The sequence below is a fragment of the Babylonia areolata genome, chromosome 15, assembly GCF_041734735.1.
Source record: "Babylonia areolata isolate BAREFJ2019XMU chromosome 15, ASM4173473v1, whole genome shotgun sequence".
NCBI classification, from domain to species: domain Eukaryota; kingdom Metazoa; phylum Mollusca; class Gastropoda; order Neogastropoda; family Buccinidae; genus Babylonia; species Babylonia areolata.
In genome coordinates this window covers 28473570-28491809 of record NC_134890.1, presented here as the reverse complement: position 1 = coordinate 28491809, position 18240 = coordinate 28473570, and the positions used below count along the sequence as shown (strand labels likewise).

General features: G+C 42.7%; 1 protein-coding gene across 3 annotated transcripts in view; it reads right to left on the bottom strand.

The window, feature by feature from the left end:
* Nucleotides 1-113: 113 nt before the first annotated feature.
* The window catches only part of LOC143290530 (zygotic DNA replication licensing factor mcm6-like), a 28342-nt gene continuing 10215 nt past the window's right edge, over nucleotides 114-18240 (bottom strand). For all 3 annotated transcript variants that reach the window (XM_076600051.1, XM_076600053.1, XM_076600054.1), the window contains 10 exons: nucleotides 17206-17356; nucleotides 15553-15779; nucleotides 14045-14209; nucleotides 10641-10796; nucleotides 8922-9050; nucleotides 7830-7991; nucleotides 5137-5266; nucleotides 3431-3616; nucleotides 1312-1448; nucleotides 114-1043 (listed from right to left, as the gene is read on the bottom strand). In XM_076600051.1, coding sequence (XP_076456166.1) covers nucleotides 918-1043; nucleotides 1312-1448; nucleotides 3431-3616; nucleotides 5137-5266; nucleotides 7830-7991; nucleotides 8922-9050; nucleotides 10641-10796; nucleotides 14045-14209; nucleotides 15553-15779; nucleotides 17206-17356 — 1569 coding nt within the window. In that variant the 3' untranslated portion in view covers nucleotides 114-917. The remainder of the gene's footprint in view (nucleotides 1044-1311; nucleotides 1449-3430; nucleotides 3617-5136; nucleotides 5267-7829; nucleotides 7992-8921; nucleotides 9051-10640; nucleotides 10797-14044; nucleotides 14210-15552; nucleotides 15780-17205; nucleotides 17357-18240) is intronic.

Here is an 18240-nt window from a genome sequence, read left to right as displayed (position 1 = left end):
ACAGTATGGAAATATCAAGACGAAGTCCACACACCTGCAAAATTCACCTTGCACCCATGGAAATTTTCTCTTATAAAAAGACTATTTTCATAATTTCTTCTCTTATCAATGTGTTTGGTTTTTTGTTTGTTTTTTTCCCCATCTCGGTCATCCACCTCAATCATCAGCTTGAGTCAGCCAGATCTGAGGCAAACGTCAGTCTGTCACACTCTTTCTCTCTGTCTCCCCATCAGTGTGAGGTCTGACTGGCAGCTGAACACAACACAGTGGTGGTACCACTCCACAGCTGGACCCTTGTCCAAAAGCATTTTCAATGGAGAACTCGATTCCAAAATAAACTTTCACAAACTGCTGACAGATTTCTTCATTTTGTTCCCTCCTCCCTATTACAGATGTCTGATATTCCATACTATCATTCATATTCCACATTACCATCCATTTAAAAAAATTTTAAAAAATAAAAAATTTCCATTCAACATCATAGTATTCAACACCGCCTACTTTCAGAAGTTGTACAAATCAATGCATTTCATGCAAAAAAATTAATTCTGACATAAGCTTTCAAACTACCAACAGATTTCTTCCTTGCTTTCTATCCTGCACACTGCAAATGTCCCAACATTCAATGTTATCATCCACTCACAAAACATCCATCCATCCAAGATCACGATATTCAACACGGCCTTCAACACAGTCTACTTTCATAACTCGTGCATCCAAACAACCCTTGACGTAGAACAGTCCAAGAAGAACTCTAGACCCTGAAGCACACCTGAGGTACCATTCAGAGACTGGCCCAGAACACTCAAGAGTGACGGTTCTTCCTTTCTGCTCTACATGCCAGAGGGTGTAATGGGTCGCCCACAACATGCAAACAGCATATATTCAACACGCACACAGCATCATTGTCGGAGCTCTCAGACGTCCATCACGAAGTTGGGGTGGACCACCAAGATGGGGTCGTCCTCCCTGACCAGGGTGTCTTGGTCACCCTTCCTGCCTGGCTTCAGGCCCGTCTGCTTCAGCTCTATCAGCACGTTGTCCTGGCAACAGAAAGGGGAGACCACACTGAGAACTTCTTTCATTGTTCCATTTACAGACCACACTGTCGACAGTGAAACAAGAAAACAAAGTGTCCTGACCACAAAAGTATGAAACAGTCCCGACTTCCAAAGCATGAAAACCGACACTCAAGAAAATTTACTCAAGAAAACAGCAGCCTAAGTCATGACCACCAAAGCACGAAGATGGCCACACACAAGAACAACAGCCAAACTCCCGACCAGCACAGTGCCACAGGGACGTACTCACCACATGGATCAGCCGGTCGATCACTTTCTCAGCAACTGTTTTCTTCTCCATCAGCTCCTGCTCCGTCTCAATGTCAGCCTCCATCTCCTTCAGGTACCAGCCAATCAGGTCAGACTTCCGCACGCCCGTATCGCCCTCTGTCAACACCACAGGGCGTCGTTTACAACCAAGCTCTTCATTCGTTCATCTAGTAAATACTTAAGCTCTTTATTCATTCATCTAGTAAATACCCAAGCTCTTTGTCAGACTTCCGCACGCCCGCATCGCCCTGTCAACACCACAGGGCGTCGTTTACAACCAAGCTCTTCATTCATTCATCTAGTAAATACTTAAGCTCTTTATTCATTCATCTAGTAAATACTTAAGCTCTTTATTCATTCATCTAGTAAATACTTAAGCTCTTTATTCATTCATCTAGTAAATACCCAAGCTCTTTGTCAGACTTCCGCACGCCCGCATCGCCCTGTCAACACCACAGGGCGTCATTTACAACCAAGCTCTTCATTCATTCATCTAGTAAATACTTAAGCTCTTTATTCATTCATCTAGTAAATACTTAAGCTCTTTATTCATTCATCTAGTAAATACTTAAGCTCTTTATTCATTCATCTAGTAAATACTTAAGCTCTTTATTCATTCATCAAGCTCTTTGTCAGACTTCCGCACGCCCGCATCGCCCTGTCAACACCAGAGGGCGTCATTTACAACCAAGCTCTTTATTCATTCATCTAGTAAATACCCAAGCTCTTTATTCATTAATCTAGGAAATACCCAAACTCTTTATTCGTTTTTCTCCTAAATACCCAAGCTCTTTATTCATTTATCTAGTAATACCCAAACTATTAATTCATTTATCTAGTAATACCCAAGCTCATTATTAATTTATCCAGTAAACACCGAAACTCTTTCTTCATACATCTCGTAAATACGCAAGCTCTTCATTCATTTATCTCGTACAAACATAAGCTCTTTATTAATTTATCAAGAAAATACCTAAGCTCTTTATTCATTTATCTCGGAAATACCCAAGCTATTTATTCATTATCACATAAGTACCAATGCCCTTTATTCAGTAAATACCCAAGCTCTTTATTCATATATATCCTAAATACCCAAGCTCTTTATTGATTTATCTCATAAATACCCAAGCTCTTTATTCATTTATCTGTAAGACATCTTGCAAGAGTGCTCTTGAAGGTCAATGTGCTTTGTAATAGCACTGAAAGCACTCAAACATCCCCTTACAAACATCCACATACTGTCTGAAACATAGGTCAGGGAGAACATCTAAAAGAGATCATGTAATTCAGTAAATCAAATAATGTGTCAAACATCTAAAAGAGATCATGTAATTCAGTAAATCAAATAATGTGTCAAATATACAAAGATAAAACTAGAAATACTGATAACAACGACAATATTAAAGAAGCACACATGCACATACAGGCACACACACAAACAAGCTGTTGAATACAATAAATGATAACTTTTTTTTTTTTTTAATACAAATAAATGAATAAAAAGGAGCAGAGTCAGGGTCCCAACACAGGAAACCAAAAATTCAGTAATTCTTCAAGACCAGAATGGAAAATTTCTATACCAAACAACAAAGCCAAACTGAATAAAACAAAGTTCCCAGGGACTGCGGGTTATACTATGCAAAGACCTTGTATGGACCTACAAGGAAAATTTCTTAATTTTGTAAGGAATTCACCCATCAAAGACACGAGTGATGTCGCACAAATTTCACATTGTGCATATTAATGCTCATCTTCTGAACCTTTGATCAACCAGACCCTATATTCTTCCTCTTTCAGCCAACAATCCTGAAATGCACACCTCCACTGCATTTTTATTGACAAGAGCCGACTTGAACGAGCACTGGTCTAGTTCACGACACAAGTACACCATACGACACACACAAAAAATAATCTCCACCCTCCGTACACACACAAAAGATAATCTCCACCCTCCGTACACACACAAAAGATAATCTCCACCTTCTGTACACACAAAAGATAATCTCCACCCTCCGTACACACACAAAAGATAATCTCCACCCTCTGTACACACACAAAATAATCTCCTCCCTCTGTACACACACAAAAGAAGTATTCACCTTCAGTGGACTCCTCTTCCTTTCGACGCAGATGCAGGATCAGCAGGTTGCCCATCTGGCGGTACTCCTCGTAGGACACCTTCAGGGAGCGTTTGGGCTGCTGGGATTGTGGGGAGCCCTCCCCTCCCTCCTCCTGCTCCATTTCACCATCCCCGTTCACCACCGGGGGTTCCTGAACCGAGGTGTCTGAAAACCACAATCACCACTAATAAAATGGGGGCTCCTGAACTGACGTGTCTGAAAACCACAATCACCACTAACAAAATGGGGGCTCCTGAACCGAGGTGTCTGAAAACCACAATCACCACTAATAAAATGGGGGCTCCTGAACAAAGGTGTCTGAAAACCACAATCACCACTAATAAAATGGGGGCTCCTGAACTGACCTGTCTGAAAACCACACCACCACCAATAAAATCAGTCAGGTTTGACCACCACCTGTCTACAGACAGGAAACATTACACCAAAGTCAGTTTCATGTTATCCCATTATCTTGAGCAGTGTTTCAACTTTAAATGTATGAATCCATCAAAAATAAATAAATGAATGAAAGTTGGCATATTCTTCAAACAGCAGATAAAAAGGAAATTCTGCGGGTCACGGTTAAGTATGTGTAATTAAAAGGAAACTCTTTTCCTGTAATCTTTAATCTAACATATGGAAATAAATAAGCTTCATTCTTTGATAAGGATTCTGTGTCAAGTTGTTTGCCAGTGCAACTTAAGTGTTAGATTAACTACCAAAAAATATATTAAAAATTACTGAGACACCAGACTTCATCAAAACAAAAACAAAACCATAAAAATGCCGAAACAGAAATCTGTACAATACTGAAAGACTTCCAACCCACTCTGGCTCCACGACTAAGCGGTTATTGTCAGTAGGCAGCTCAGTAGGTGATGGTGTAAGTACGTTAAAATCAAACAGGCACTACTGAACACCACCTCAGTGACTCTGCAGCAGTGCAGGGTCTCTTCTGCTGAGTGGCCTCCAGGCAACCTAAACCATGATGGTTTCACTGTGGATTGCTGATGCTGGGACTGCGACAGACTAACCAGAGATGTACCTGTGTGGGGGGAGGGTTTTGGGAGACGGGGAGGGTGTTGGGGGGGGGGGGGGGGGGAACCAGAATGAGTGGCCTTAGGAGTAACGCCAGTGAAATGATGCAGATGATGGGGAAGCAGAAAAAAAAAAAAAAAAAAAAAATCCCAACCCTGCTCCCTTGACAGCAAGGCCAGTTACCTCTTTTTTTTAAAGTTTTATCATCAACACCGTCTCAGTGGCATTACTCCCACACCACTCATTCTGAGTCCCCCATACACAGCCACACCCAGGTTCCTCTGTTGCAGTCCCAGTACCGGCAGTCTACAGGGAAAACATCGATGTTAGGTTGCCAGGAGGCCACTCACCAGAGAAGACCCTGCACTGCTGCTGAGTCGTCACTTTGGTGGTGTTCAGTAGTGCCTGTTCTGATTTAACATACTCAGGACACCAACTACTAAGCCCCCCTACTGATGACAATAATGGCTTAGTCGCGGATTAGTCGCAGAGCCAGAGTGAGTGAGCATCTCCCCCAGAGTGGAGACCGCAGGTGAGTTACCTGATCAATGTCCATCTGCTGTTCTTCCTCCTCAGGTACGTCCTAAAAAAAAAAATTTTAATAAAAAAAAAAACACCTGCTCCCTGTGACAGGTGTGTAACGTTACCTTGATCAACGTCCATCTGCTGTTCCTCCTCCTCCTCAGGTACATCCTCCAGGTGAATGTCAGGCTGCTCCACACGGATGATTGACTTGTTCAGCAGGCGGAACGCTTCCTTCACATGCTTCGGCTGCACCTGCAATGCACAAGCCACATTGCACTTTTTTGTTATCATTTTCTATTTTTCAAGTTCACTCAGTGGAGTGGGCCGGCGAGAGGGTGTGGGTGGTGGGAGAGGGGCAGGAAAAAGGACTCGGGCTAAATGCAGAGTATTAACTCTTTCCATACGAACGGCGAAAGAGACGACGTTAACAGCGTTTCACCCCAGTTACCATCATCAAAATATTGCAAGTGGAAGGCTCTTATACTGAAGAGGTGAATGTTGACAAAGAATACCACAATTCTGATGACGGAAGCTAAAGTTTGGGTCATTCAGACACCCACTGGACATCCGAAGGGTCTGTGCAGAGGAGAAGAGAGGACTGGCCGTACTGAGTGAGTTAAGCAATGACAGCGAAAGGCAATTACCAAACGGGTTGTTAAGTGGAGTGATGGCCTAGAGGTAACGCGTCCGCCTAGGAAGCGAGAGAATCTGAGGGCGCCGGTTCTAAACACGGCTCAGCCGCCGATATTTTCTCCCCCTCCATTAGACCTTGAGTGGTGGTCTGGACGCTAGTCATTCGGATGAGACAATAAACCGAGGTCCCGTGTGCAGCATGCACTTAGCGCACGTAAAAGAACCCACGGCAACAAAAGGGTTGTTCCTGGAAAAATTCTGTAGAAAAATCCACTTCGACAGGAAAAACAAATAAAACTGCACGCAGGAAAAAATACAAAAAAATTGGTGGCGCTGTAGTGTAGCGACGTGCTCTCCCTGGGGAGAGCAGCCCAAATTTCACACAGAGAAATCTGTTGTGATAAAAAGGAATACAAATATAAATACACTCCAAAAGCCCCATGGGAGCCGGCGGGAACTGTCAAGGACAGCCTTTTTCCTGCCATTATTCATGTATCTGCTATTTGTATTATTGTATTGGTGGATGCAGATTTTGTTTTCCACTTCTACGTCTTTATGTGCTCTTGTGTATAAACTGTTTCATGTGAGGCGCTTAGAGCCTGTCAAGGACAGCCTTTTTCCTGCCATTATTCATGTATCTGCTATTTGTATTATTGTATTGGTGGATGCAGGTTTTGTTTTCCACTTCTACGTCTTTATGTGCTCTTGTGTATAAACTGTTTCATGTGAGGCGCTTAGAGCCCATCCATTGGGAGTTTGCGCCATACAAGTACAATATATTAATGTTAACTTGTCGCCAGCCGCATACAAAGTGACAGCGAACGCACACAAAAAAGTAACATTAAATAAAAGGAAATAAATAAATAGACGAAGTTTTAAAAATCCTGTTTCTCCACTGTCATTTGAACATAATTCAGCGTCATTTACATGTGTATTCACACATAGTCCTCTTGCTTTCATGTTTTTTGTGCGTACCCCCCCCTACACACACACACACACACACACCTCCCTCCCCCATACCCCTCCTGTCCCTGAATACAATTTATGTTTCCTGATGAAAGATAATTTGTTCTCCCTAATTTCACATCTACACTTGTGTGGGTAAGGAAGATACATGGGTAAGGAAGACACATGGGTAAGGAAGACACACGGGTAAGGAAGACAACACGGGTAAGGAAGACACATGGGTAAGGAAGACAACATGGGTAAGGAAGACACATGGGTAAGGAAGACACACGGGTAAGGAAGACACATGGGTAAGGAAGACACACGGGTAAGGAAGACACAGGTAAGGAAGACACACGGGTAAGGAAGACACATGGGTAAGGAAGACATGGGTAAGGAAGACACACGGGTAAGGAAGACACACAGGTAAGGAAGACACACAGGTAAGGAAGACACATGGGTAAGGAAGACATAATGGGTAAGGAAGACACACGGTAAGGAAGACACATGGGTAAGGAAGACACACGGGTAAGGAAGACACACGGGTAAGGAAGACACATGGTAAGGAAGACACACGGGTAAGGAAGACACACGGGTAAGGAAGACACGGGTAAGGAAGACACATGGGTAAGGAAGACACATGGGTAAGGAAGACACATGGGTAAGGAAGACACATGGGTAAGGAAGACACACGGGTAAGGAAGACACAGGTAAGGAAGACACACAGGTAAGGAAGACACACGGGTAAGGAAGACACGGGTAAGGAAGACACATGGGTAAGGAAGACAACACGGGTAAGGAAGACACGGGTAAGGAAGACACATGGGTAAGGAAGACACATGGGTAAGGAAGACACATGGGTAAGGAAGACAACACGGTAAGGAAGACACACACAGAGTGACATCCAACCTCAGCACCAAACCAGTGAAAAAAAAACGTGTTCCATGTTCCATCAAAACACACACACAAAAATGATACAGCAACAGTTAGTGACTTGATGAAAAGAACCTCAAAATCATTTTTAGTTAACTAAAGAACAACAAACGAACGAACAAATGAACAAAAAAATTTTTATTCTAAGAGGGTGAAGGAGTAAGCACGATATCCTTGTATACATCCAGCCCTCTGGGCAAGAAATTAATGATGAAAAGAGAGAGTGAGAAAGAGTGAGAGAGAGAGAGGGGGGGAGATTCCTTGATCACAGGTAAGAACAGCAGTGTTCAGGTGCGACAGTTACCTCGTCCTGACAGTGCAGGCGAGCCATGCCCTCAGAGAGACGGATCATGCTCTCCAGCTGGCGTACTGTGATTCTCCAGGACGACTTGCCGGCACCGGAGCAGTCCCTCTGTCTCAGGTGTTTGTACTCCTCAATCATGTAGTCCTGTGACTCCTTGATGATCTGTCAGCAAGACAAACAGAATCACATCACGTGTTTGTACTCCTCGATCAAGTAGTCCTGCGACTCCTTGATGATCTGTCAGCAAGACAACAGAATCACATCAGGTGTTTGTTCTCCTCGATCATGTAGTCCTGCGACTCCTTGATGATCTGTCAGCAAGACAACAGAATCACATCACGTATTTGTACTCCTCGATCATGTAGTCCTGCGACTCCTTGATGATCTGTCAGCAAGACAAACAGAATCACATCACGTGTTTGTACTCCTCGATCATGTAGTCCTGTGACTCCTTGATGATCTGTCAGCAAGACAAACAGAATCACATCACGCGTTTGTACTCCTCGATCATGTAGTCCTGCGACTCCTTGATGATCTGTCAGCAAGACAAACAGAATCACATCAGAGGTGTACATTTAGGATTCTAACTGTGACTCCTTGATGAAAAGTTGGCAAGACAGTGTAGCATCTTTTTTCTCAGCAGGTTTCTTCTCATTACTTGAAATTCTGTATCTTGGTCCATCCACATAACTGTTAACTTTGTGACATTTAGAGCTCAAAATGGAAAAAAGTGAGGAGCTTTTCACACGCACAGAAAACAGTCTTGGTCAAACAAAGTGATGAAAATAAAAGCCCCTGGGTCGTCTCCATTTACTTTTCTGAACATGGAGTCGCAAAGGTCATTTTCCAGGTCAACAATGTAAGATGGTCAGTCGTGTCGGAACAGCAGAGGAGGCAACTGTTGTCCTAAACTATCTAGGCCAGACATTCAATACAGTAAAGAGTGCCTTGCCCAAGTTACATCCCCACTCTCTCGGCCAAGAGGGTTTTAGGACAGTTAGCGTTGGGATGGTTCCCGAAAGCCAAAGCCCCCAAGGCTAATCAGAGACTAAAAGAGTAAAAGCGCATGGAAAGACACTGCTCAGGCCTGACCTTGGGTTTGAACTGTCGAGCAAACAGGATGTAGCGGCGAATGTCATCCACGGAGTACACACGTTCCACAGACTTCTCCAGGCGGCTGTGGAGATCCACGATGCGGCGCGCGATGGCGTAGTCAGTGACCTGCACACAGCCCACAGCATCAGCACTGACCGACAACAGTGACGGACTTGTTTGTTCATGTAAAAGGAAATTTTCTATCTAAAATTACGTTTAAATAACATGCTTACCGTGACCCAACTAGTGCAGACTCCGGCAGGGGTCTGACATTCCTGCCTGTGCAAACTACTATCCGCCTATGCGGAGAAAACGAAACTACGGCCGATAACCTCCCGGAAGTAGGTAACCTCCCCTTTGTCCCGCTGGCTAGCGCCCTCTTTTGACAGCAGCCATTATGAATCCTGTCCTGTGCTCTCCATACGGTTATGTTTCTTTGTATTTTCTGTAAACTGATGAACACTGCATTGCACTGTATTGTAATACTCATTCTGTCACAACATATTTCTGTATGTGAAATTTGTGCCACTTTCACCAGGTAGAGCATGTTGCTACACTGAGAGCGCCACCCTTTTTTTTTCTGCCTGTAATTTTATTTGTTTTCCTGTCAGCCAAAACAATTTCGTTTTCTCCGCATAGGCGGATAGTAGTTTGCACAGGACAGGAATGTCAGACCCCTGCCAGAGTCTGCACTAGTTGGGTCACGGTTAAGTATGTGTAATTAAACAACCCTTTGTTGCCGTGGGTACTTTTATGTGCGTCAAGTGCATGCTGCACATGGAACCTTGGTTAATCGTCTCATCCGAATGACTAGCGTCCAGACCACCAGTCAACGTCCTAGGAGGGGAAGAAAATACCGACAACTGTGGGATTCGATCCAAAGCACTCAGATGCTCACACTCCCCTAGGCCACCGTGTCACAAGGCCAACATATCAACTGTTAATCCAAAAGACATACATCAACCTTTGTCTACAACACAAGCATGATCTAAAGGGCAAATAATAAAATTGAACTGCAATATACATGTTTAATTTGTAATTTTTCACAACTTCAGATTCAAACAATTATCCACGGGAAGAACAATACCTACGTCATTCAAATGTTCTACTACATTCACATTTTTTCACCCTTATTTTCACCCTTTCATGCACTCATTGACGAGGACAAAGAAGAGGTCACCATTCTATTACCATAAATGAAGGCAGTACTTGATGTCAGAAAGAAAAAAAGGACAAAAAACAAAAAGAAACAAAAGACGGGTGCAATAGCCCAGTGGTTAAAGCGCTGGACTTTCAATCTGAGGGTCCCCGGTTCGAAGCTCGGTTAACGGCGCCTGGTGGGTAAAGGGTGGAGATTTTTCCCGTCTCCCAGGTCAAAACATGTGCAGACCTCCTTGTGCCTGAACCCCGTTTGTGTGTATACACAAGCTTAAGATCAAAAACGCACATTAAAAATCATATAATCCACATCAGCATTGGTGGGTTATGGAAACAAGAACATACCCAGCATACACGCTCCCGAAAACGGAGTATGGCTGCCTACAAGGTGGGGGTAAAAACGGTCACGCATGTAAAAGCCCACTCATGTACATACAAGGGAACATGGGAGTTGCAGCCCATGGACAATTAAGAAGAAAGAAATAAAAAAATAAAAAACCACCTGTCGCATTCATTCACAAACTCCTCACATATTTTTTCCCAAAGCACAGAAGTTACCTCATTGCACTCATCGACGAGGACGAAGAAGAGGTCAAAGCGAGACATGATGGGGGCGGACATGGACAGATTCTGTTTGAGGGAGCGCGACCTGTCGTAGCGACCTCCCACAGGGTTCGCTGCGGCCAGGATGGACGTTCTGGCGTTGAGAGTTGCCTGCCCACAGCGCACACACACGTGCCAGTAATAACTGACAGCAACATGGCATGCAAACATGTACCAGTCCTAACAGATAACAACACAGCACACACACATGTACCAGTCATAATAAATATGACAGCAACATGGTGTGCAAACATGTACCAGTTATGATAAATAACAGTAGCTTGTAAAATGGAAAAGGATGAACAGATTGATTTTTCAAATAAACTGAATGATTTCTACTGTCACTTTGAAAGGAATGATCTGGGAAGGGGACTGGATAGTGTTATCTCACAGTTGCAGGAAAAGATCAAAGATAGGAACACAGGTGAAGACTTTGAGATCGATGCAAAAGTTGTTGAATCTTTATTTTTAAAACTGAATGTCACGAAGGCAATTGGCCCCGACAATATCTGCGGAAAATTACTGAAAACATGTGCTTCCCAGTTGTGTGACGTGTTCTGTAAAATTTTCAACTGGTCTCTGAAGGACTGCTCTGTCCCAAGCATCTGGAAAAAATCTACTATCTGTCCTATCCCCAAGAAAAAGAACCCAGCCGCACTAAATGATTACCGTCCTGTTGCCTTGACTTCAGTAGTGATGAAATGCTTTGAAAAAATTATTCTCTGACATCTTCTTTCTTTCACTGAACAGCAGCTTGACTCTCTTCAGTTTGCTTATAAAGCACACAGAAGTACTGACGATGCTATCCTAACTCTCCTCCATAATGCTTTCCTTCATTTGAATAACACGGGATCTTTCGTTCGTATCCTTTTTGTTGACTTCTCTTCTGCTTTTAACACAATACAACCTCATCTCCTTGCCCTCAAACTGCTAGGCATGGATGTTGATCCGAAGCTTACTCTTTGGATAGTAAGTTTTCTTCTCAATAGAACTCAGTCCGTCCGCTTTCATTCTGCCCACTCTTCTCTAGAATCTACTTCTACTGATGCACCCCAAGGTACAGTGCTGTCCCCTGTTCTTTTTACACTGTACACAAATGACTGCAGAGGCACGGAGGAAACTCCTGTCATAAAATATTCTGATGATTCAGCAATTGAAGATCTGTCCAACTCTGATGCTATTTATTTCAGTGAAATTAAAAAGTTCTGTTCCTGGTGTGAGAAAAACTATCTGGATCTCAACGTATTGAAAACAAAAGAAATGTTAATAGATTTTCGGAAAGACCCCTTGCCTGTAGCTGACCTTGTTATTGATGGTCAAACAGTGGAGAGGGTCAATGAATATAGATATTTAGGGACCATCTTAGACAATAAGCTGACTTTTGACAGAAATGTCGATTCCATTCATAAGAAATGTCAATCTAGAATATTTTGTTTACAGAAGCTTAGAAATGTTGGTATAAATTCAAATATTCTTCAAAGTTATTATCGGTGTTGTATCGAGTCCGTGCTTACAGTTTCATTTATGTGCTGGTATGGAAGTTTGGGAGTGAGGAGTAAGCGTGTTTTGAACGATGTCATGAGTGTATGCAGTAAAATTGTGGGAGTGAAACAAGCTAGTATGCAAGAGCTGTATGAAAGTCGAGTGGTTAAAAAAAGCAGGCAGATAGCAACTGACGACACCCATATTTTAGCAAAGTATTATGAGCTATTGCCATCAGGACGACGCTACATAACTTTTAAGTTGAAATCCAGAGCTCTGAAGACTTTTATTCCACGTTCAATCCACCTTTTAAATTCTTGAGAACTGTGTCCGTGCATGATAGGCTGTACCTTGTTCTAGTTGTGGTGTGTGTGTGTGTGTGTGTGTGTGTGTGTGTGTGTGTGTTTACTGAGCTTAAAACGTGACAACTGGTTATAATGAATGTGCAATATGTAGGAAGAATATGCAGGATGAATGTACAATGAATATGTCTAATGCTAACGTCCATATTCTAAATATATTTCTGTTTAATAATTACGATGTAATAATTAATTGCAATGTTTTTAAAAGCGAATATGTGAAATGCTTTTATTTGAGAACACATGTTTATTACTCTGGTTTAATCAAGTTATCCGCGCGTGTGGGGTGGGTGGTGGTGGGTAGGGGGTGCGGTGCGGGTGTGTGCTGATTATCTGATTGTGGTTTTCCGCAATTCATCTTTATTCTTATCTTATCTATTATAATCAATGTGCAGCATAGTAGGCTATTTATAATTATATTCAAATAATGTTTCTTAATTCTTTCTGTTTTTACATTAAGAATACTAGTTATTACCTGCAGTGTGTGGATGTATGTATGAAATGATGTATGAGATATTATTTTACATTTGTATCTTCGTAATATTTGTAGGGGCTGTTGTTGGCTTTTACAGTTATGGTCCCCATGTTGTTTACTTGTTTATGTTGTGATAATGCACCTGGCCAAATTTCTCCAGTTGGAGACAATAAAGTTATTCTTATCTTATCTTAAAAATAAAGCATACACACATGTACCAGTCATAATAAATATGACAGCAACATGGCGTGCGAACATGTACCAGTCATAACAGATAACACACAGCACACACACACACATGTACCAGTAATAATAAATAACAGCAACATGGCATGCAAACATGTACCAGTCATAACAGATAACACAGCACAGACACATGTACTAGTAATAATAAATATGACAGCGACATGGTGTGCAAACATGTACCAGTTATGATAAATAACAATACAGCATACACACATGTACCGGTAATAATAAATAACAGCAACACAACATGCAAACATGTACCAGTTATAAACAAAATCATGGCATACATACATACCAGTAATAATAAATGACAGCAACACAACATGCAAACATGTACCAGTTATAAACAAAATCATGGCATACATACATACCAGTAATAATAAATAACAGCAACACAACATGCAAACATGTACCAGTTATAAACAAAATCATGGCATACATACATACCAGTAATAATAAATGACAGCTACATGGTGTGCAAACATGAACCAGTCATAATAAATAACGACACAACACACACACATGTGCCAGTAATAATAAATGACAGCAACATAGCGGGCAAACATGAACCAGTCACAATAGAATAACAACACAACACACGCACACACGTGCCAGTAATAAATAACAGCAACATGGCGTGCAAACATGTACCAGTTATAACAAAAGCATACATACGTACCGGTAATAATAAATGACAGCAACATAGCGTGCAAACATGTACCAGTCATAACAGAATAACAACACAACACACACATGCCACCAATAATAAATAACAGCAACATGGCGTGCAAGAGTACCTTGACGCCAGCCTTGGTGATGGAGATGGTCTGTTGCTCCATGGCTTCGTGGATGGCCACCTGGTCCTTGGGGTCCATCTTGTCAAACTCGTCGATGCAGCACACTCCGTTGTCTGCCAGCATCAGTGCCCCCGCCTCGATCACAAACTCGTGCGACTCCTCGTCCTGCAACCCCAATGCTGTGAACTTTATTTCGTCATTTATTTGTTTCCTGTTCACAAGGCACCTGTGTTTCCTGTCAGAGATACCATACGACAAAGATATTTCCTGTTCACAAAAGACCTATGTTTCCTGAAAGAAAGACCATCAACAAAGACATTATTTCCTGTTCACAAAACGCCTATGTTTCCCGTCAGAGATACCATTCGACAAAGACATTTACTTCCTGTTCACAAAACGCCTGTTTCCCGTCAGAGATACCACACAACAAAGACATTTATTTCCTGTTCACAAAACGCCTGTATTTCGTGTCAGAGATACCACACCACGAAGACATTTATTTCCTATTCACAAAACGACTATGTTTCCCGTCAGAGATAGCATACGACAAAAACATTTATTTCCTGTTCACAAAAAGCCTGTATTTCCCGTCCGAGACACCACATGACAAAGACATTTATTTCATGTTCACAAAACGCCTATGTTTCCCATCTGAGATACCACATGACAAAAACATTTGTCTGGTTGGGTCACGGTTAAGTATGTGTAATTAAACATTTGTTTCCTGTTCACAAAACGTTTATGTTTCCTGTCAGAGATACCATACGACAAAGACATTTATTTCCTGTTCATAAAGCACCTACGTTTCCTGTCAGAGATACCATACGACAAAAGACATTTATTTCCTGTTCATAAAGCACCTATGTTTCCTGTCAGAGATACCATACTACAGATATATATTTCCACGTCCTCCAAAGCCACGACTGCCACCTTTATTGTAAAACATGACAGCACACTGCTGTCATTTCAGGAGAGGATTTACTTAATTGTCTATTATTTATCTATTTATTTCGGAACAGAACCACTGAACATTCATAAAATTTTGAAATTAGAAGGTGGAAGCATCAGAAGCAGTCTATGTGGTAAAAATGGCTAAATAACTAGAACCACTGAACGTTCACAGCATTGTTATCAAGAGGGATGAAAAGTATCAGCCACCTATTAACTATTAAAATAGCAATTAAAATGGCTACACAATTAGAACCACTGAAAGTTCACACCATTTTGCAAGTAGAAAGGGGGAAAATAGCAGCAGTCTATGGTAAATATGGCAAAAATTACTAAATCCACTGAACGTTCACCTCATCTAGTTATCAAGAGGCGGAGTATCAGTAGCAGTCTAGGGGTTAAAATGGCTAAATAACCAGAACCACTGAACATTCACACAGTCTATGGGTGAAAATGGCTAAATACCCCGAACCGCAGAACATTCAAATCATTCCGTTATTAGGAGGAAGGTGGGGGCGGTGAGGGGATGGAGGAGGAAGAAGGGAGGCAAGTCTACTGACTCGGACGACAGCAGCGGTGAGACCGGCAGCTGTGCTGGCTTTGCCGCTGGTGTAGACGGCACGGGGAGAGAACTCCTCCACCTGTTTGAGGAACTGCGACTTGGCCGTCGACGGATCCCCGACCACGCACACATTGATGTCACCACGGAGATGAGTTCCCTCTGTCGTCACCTTGGGAACCCCGCCGAACAACATGAGCAGGATGCCACGCTTCACCTCATCGTTGCCTGTCAGAGAGACAAAAAATTACATAAATATTTCCTGTTTACAAAGCACCTATGTTTCCTGTCAGAGAGACCATACCACAAAGACATTAATTTACTGTTCAAAAAGCGCCTACACTTCCTGTCAGAGACCAACAACAACAAAAATTCATTTCCTGTTCATAAAGCACCTGTGTTTCCTGTCAGAGAGACAATAAAACAAAAGCATTATTTCCTGTTCACAAAGCGCCTATGGTTCCTGTCAGAGACTATACGACCAAGACAAATATTTATTTCCTGTTCACAAAGCACCTATGTTTCCTGTCACACACACTTTACCACTAAGACACTACTGATTATGGTGATGCCACTGTAATCACACAAGAAGGCGGGACAACACAACCAGATAAAAGGAAACCTAGGCAGAAAATCCTCAATGACCATGGATGGCGGAGACTGGTGTACAAGTTATGGGATGATTAACCCCCAGCACACCACAAATTTTCCAGCACAGTTTCCTCTGCAGCAAGTACATGCGAACTCCTATACCTTCCACTTGAACAACAGCACTTATAGGAGGAGCAAACCGATAGGCCTAGTTTGCATCAGTTTGACATGGTACAGTATATGACACCAAAGTGAAGTTTTGTACCTGGTTAACACTGAAAACATTCCAAAATATCCTCAAAGTGTGAATGCGTGAGAAAACTCTGGCAAAATCAATCATGATACGAAGCAAATAGTTGACGGGCGCAATAGCCAAATGGTTAAAGAGTTGGACTTTCAATCTGAGGGTCCCGGGTTCGAATCTCGGTGACGGCACCTGGTGGGTAAAGGGTGGAGATTTTTCCAATCTCCCAGGTCAACATGTGTGCAGACCTGCTAGTGCCTGAACCCCCTTCGAATGAAAATGCAAGCAGAAAATCAAATACGCACGTTAAAGATCCTGTAATCCATGTCAGCGTTCGGTGGATTATGGAAACAAGTAAATACCCAGCATGCACACCCCCGAAAGCAGAGTATGGCTGCCTACATGGCGGGGTAAAAACGGTCATACATGTAAAAGCCCACTCGTGTACATACGAGTGAACGTGGGAGTTGCAGCCCACAAACGCAGAAGAAGAAGAAGCAGCAAATAGTTGAAGCTTCCTTCTGAAACTGGATGTATGATAGTAGGTCAAAGCTGTCGGAATTTGGACATCTGTGTGAAATTCAAATATCTTATGCTGATCAACTGCAATCGCCACTGGCTGCGGGAGACTGGTAATGCTTGACAACTCCTATCGCCGTTAGCATGCTATAGGTTAAGGAAAACTAGCAATCCAATCACATGTAAAGGGAGTTCAAGAAAAGTATTGGGGGTCATGGTAATGCTGCAAAAACTTCACAAAAGAGAAGGGACATCACAATGCAGCAAGACAAAAGGAAAGGGAAGGAACTCCGCACAGACCGTGGATGGTGGGGAAGAGACTGGTGCACAGATTGTGGTAGATGTTCTTGTCCTGACTCATGTCGTACACCGTCTGCCACTCCTCCTTCGTCATCCTCTCCTTGATCATCGACGCCGTCAGCTCCTCTTCGCGCAGCTCACGACCCCCAAGCTGAAAGAAAAAAACAGTAACTCCATTATCATCATATCAACATGTTAATTAAGCATCCCAGCCTCATGATTCCTGCCTTCGTGGGATGGCATACGAGGCATGGTACCCGCGCTTAGGCACCCAGCGAAAATCCAATCCCCAACAGAGAAAGGAAAGACAGGATCGACTTAGAGGTAGAGAAAAACGAACGAATCGAGGGGGCCGTGTCGAATCGAGTACACAGAATGTAAGAATACAATAAACACAAGCCGCATACAGCAAAATAAGGCCAAATGAATACGCTTAATAGCCAAAAAAAGCGTAAGACAAGACAGAGCGTAAACCTGACAAGATGGCGTGGAGAGCCTTGGCCAAAGGAATGATTCAGCGCTTATAGCTTTTAGAGGCGTTTGGCTAAGAACGGCTCGTATTTTCACTGTTAGCCGCGCAAAATTTGGCCAAGCAGAACAAACCGATAGGCCTAGTTTGCATCAGTTTGACATGGTACAGTATATGACACCAAAATGTTATTAAGCATCGAGAGCAAGGCCACATCATCCTCACAGCCCTTCACTGGACACCAGAAGGTAGATACAGGACAGGAAGGCCAGAGCTCATGACCCCCCCCAACCCCCCACCCCCACCTGAAAAGAGAAAAACAACTCCTTTATCATTATCTCAACATGAACAAAATAACATCAACTGGACAACACTTCAGTGGACACCAGAAGGTAGACATGAGACAGGAAGGCCGTGTCTTGGCACAGAACAGTCAGAACAGAGTACCATTCAGAAACTGTCCAACTGTCCTAAAATCCTCCTGGCCGAGAGAGTGGGGATGAAACTTGGGCAAGACACTCTCCACTATTATCAAATTCTAGCACAGACAGTCGGGACAGCAGTTG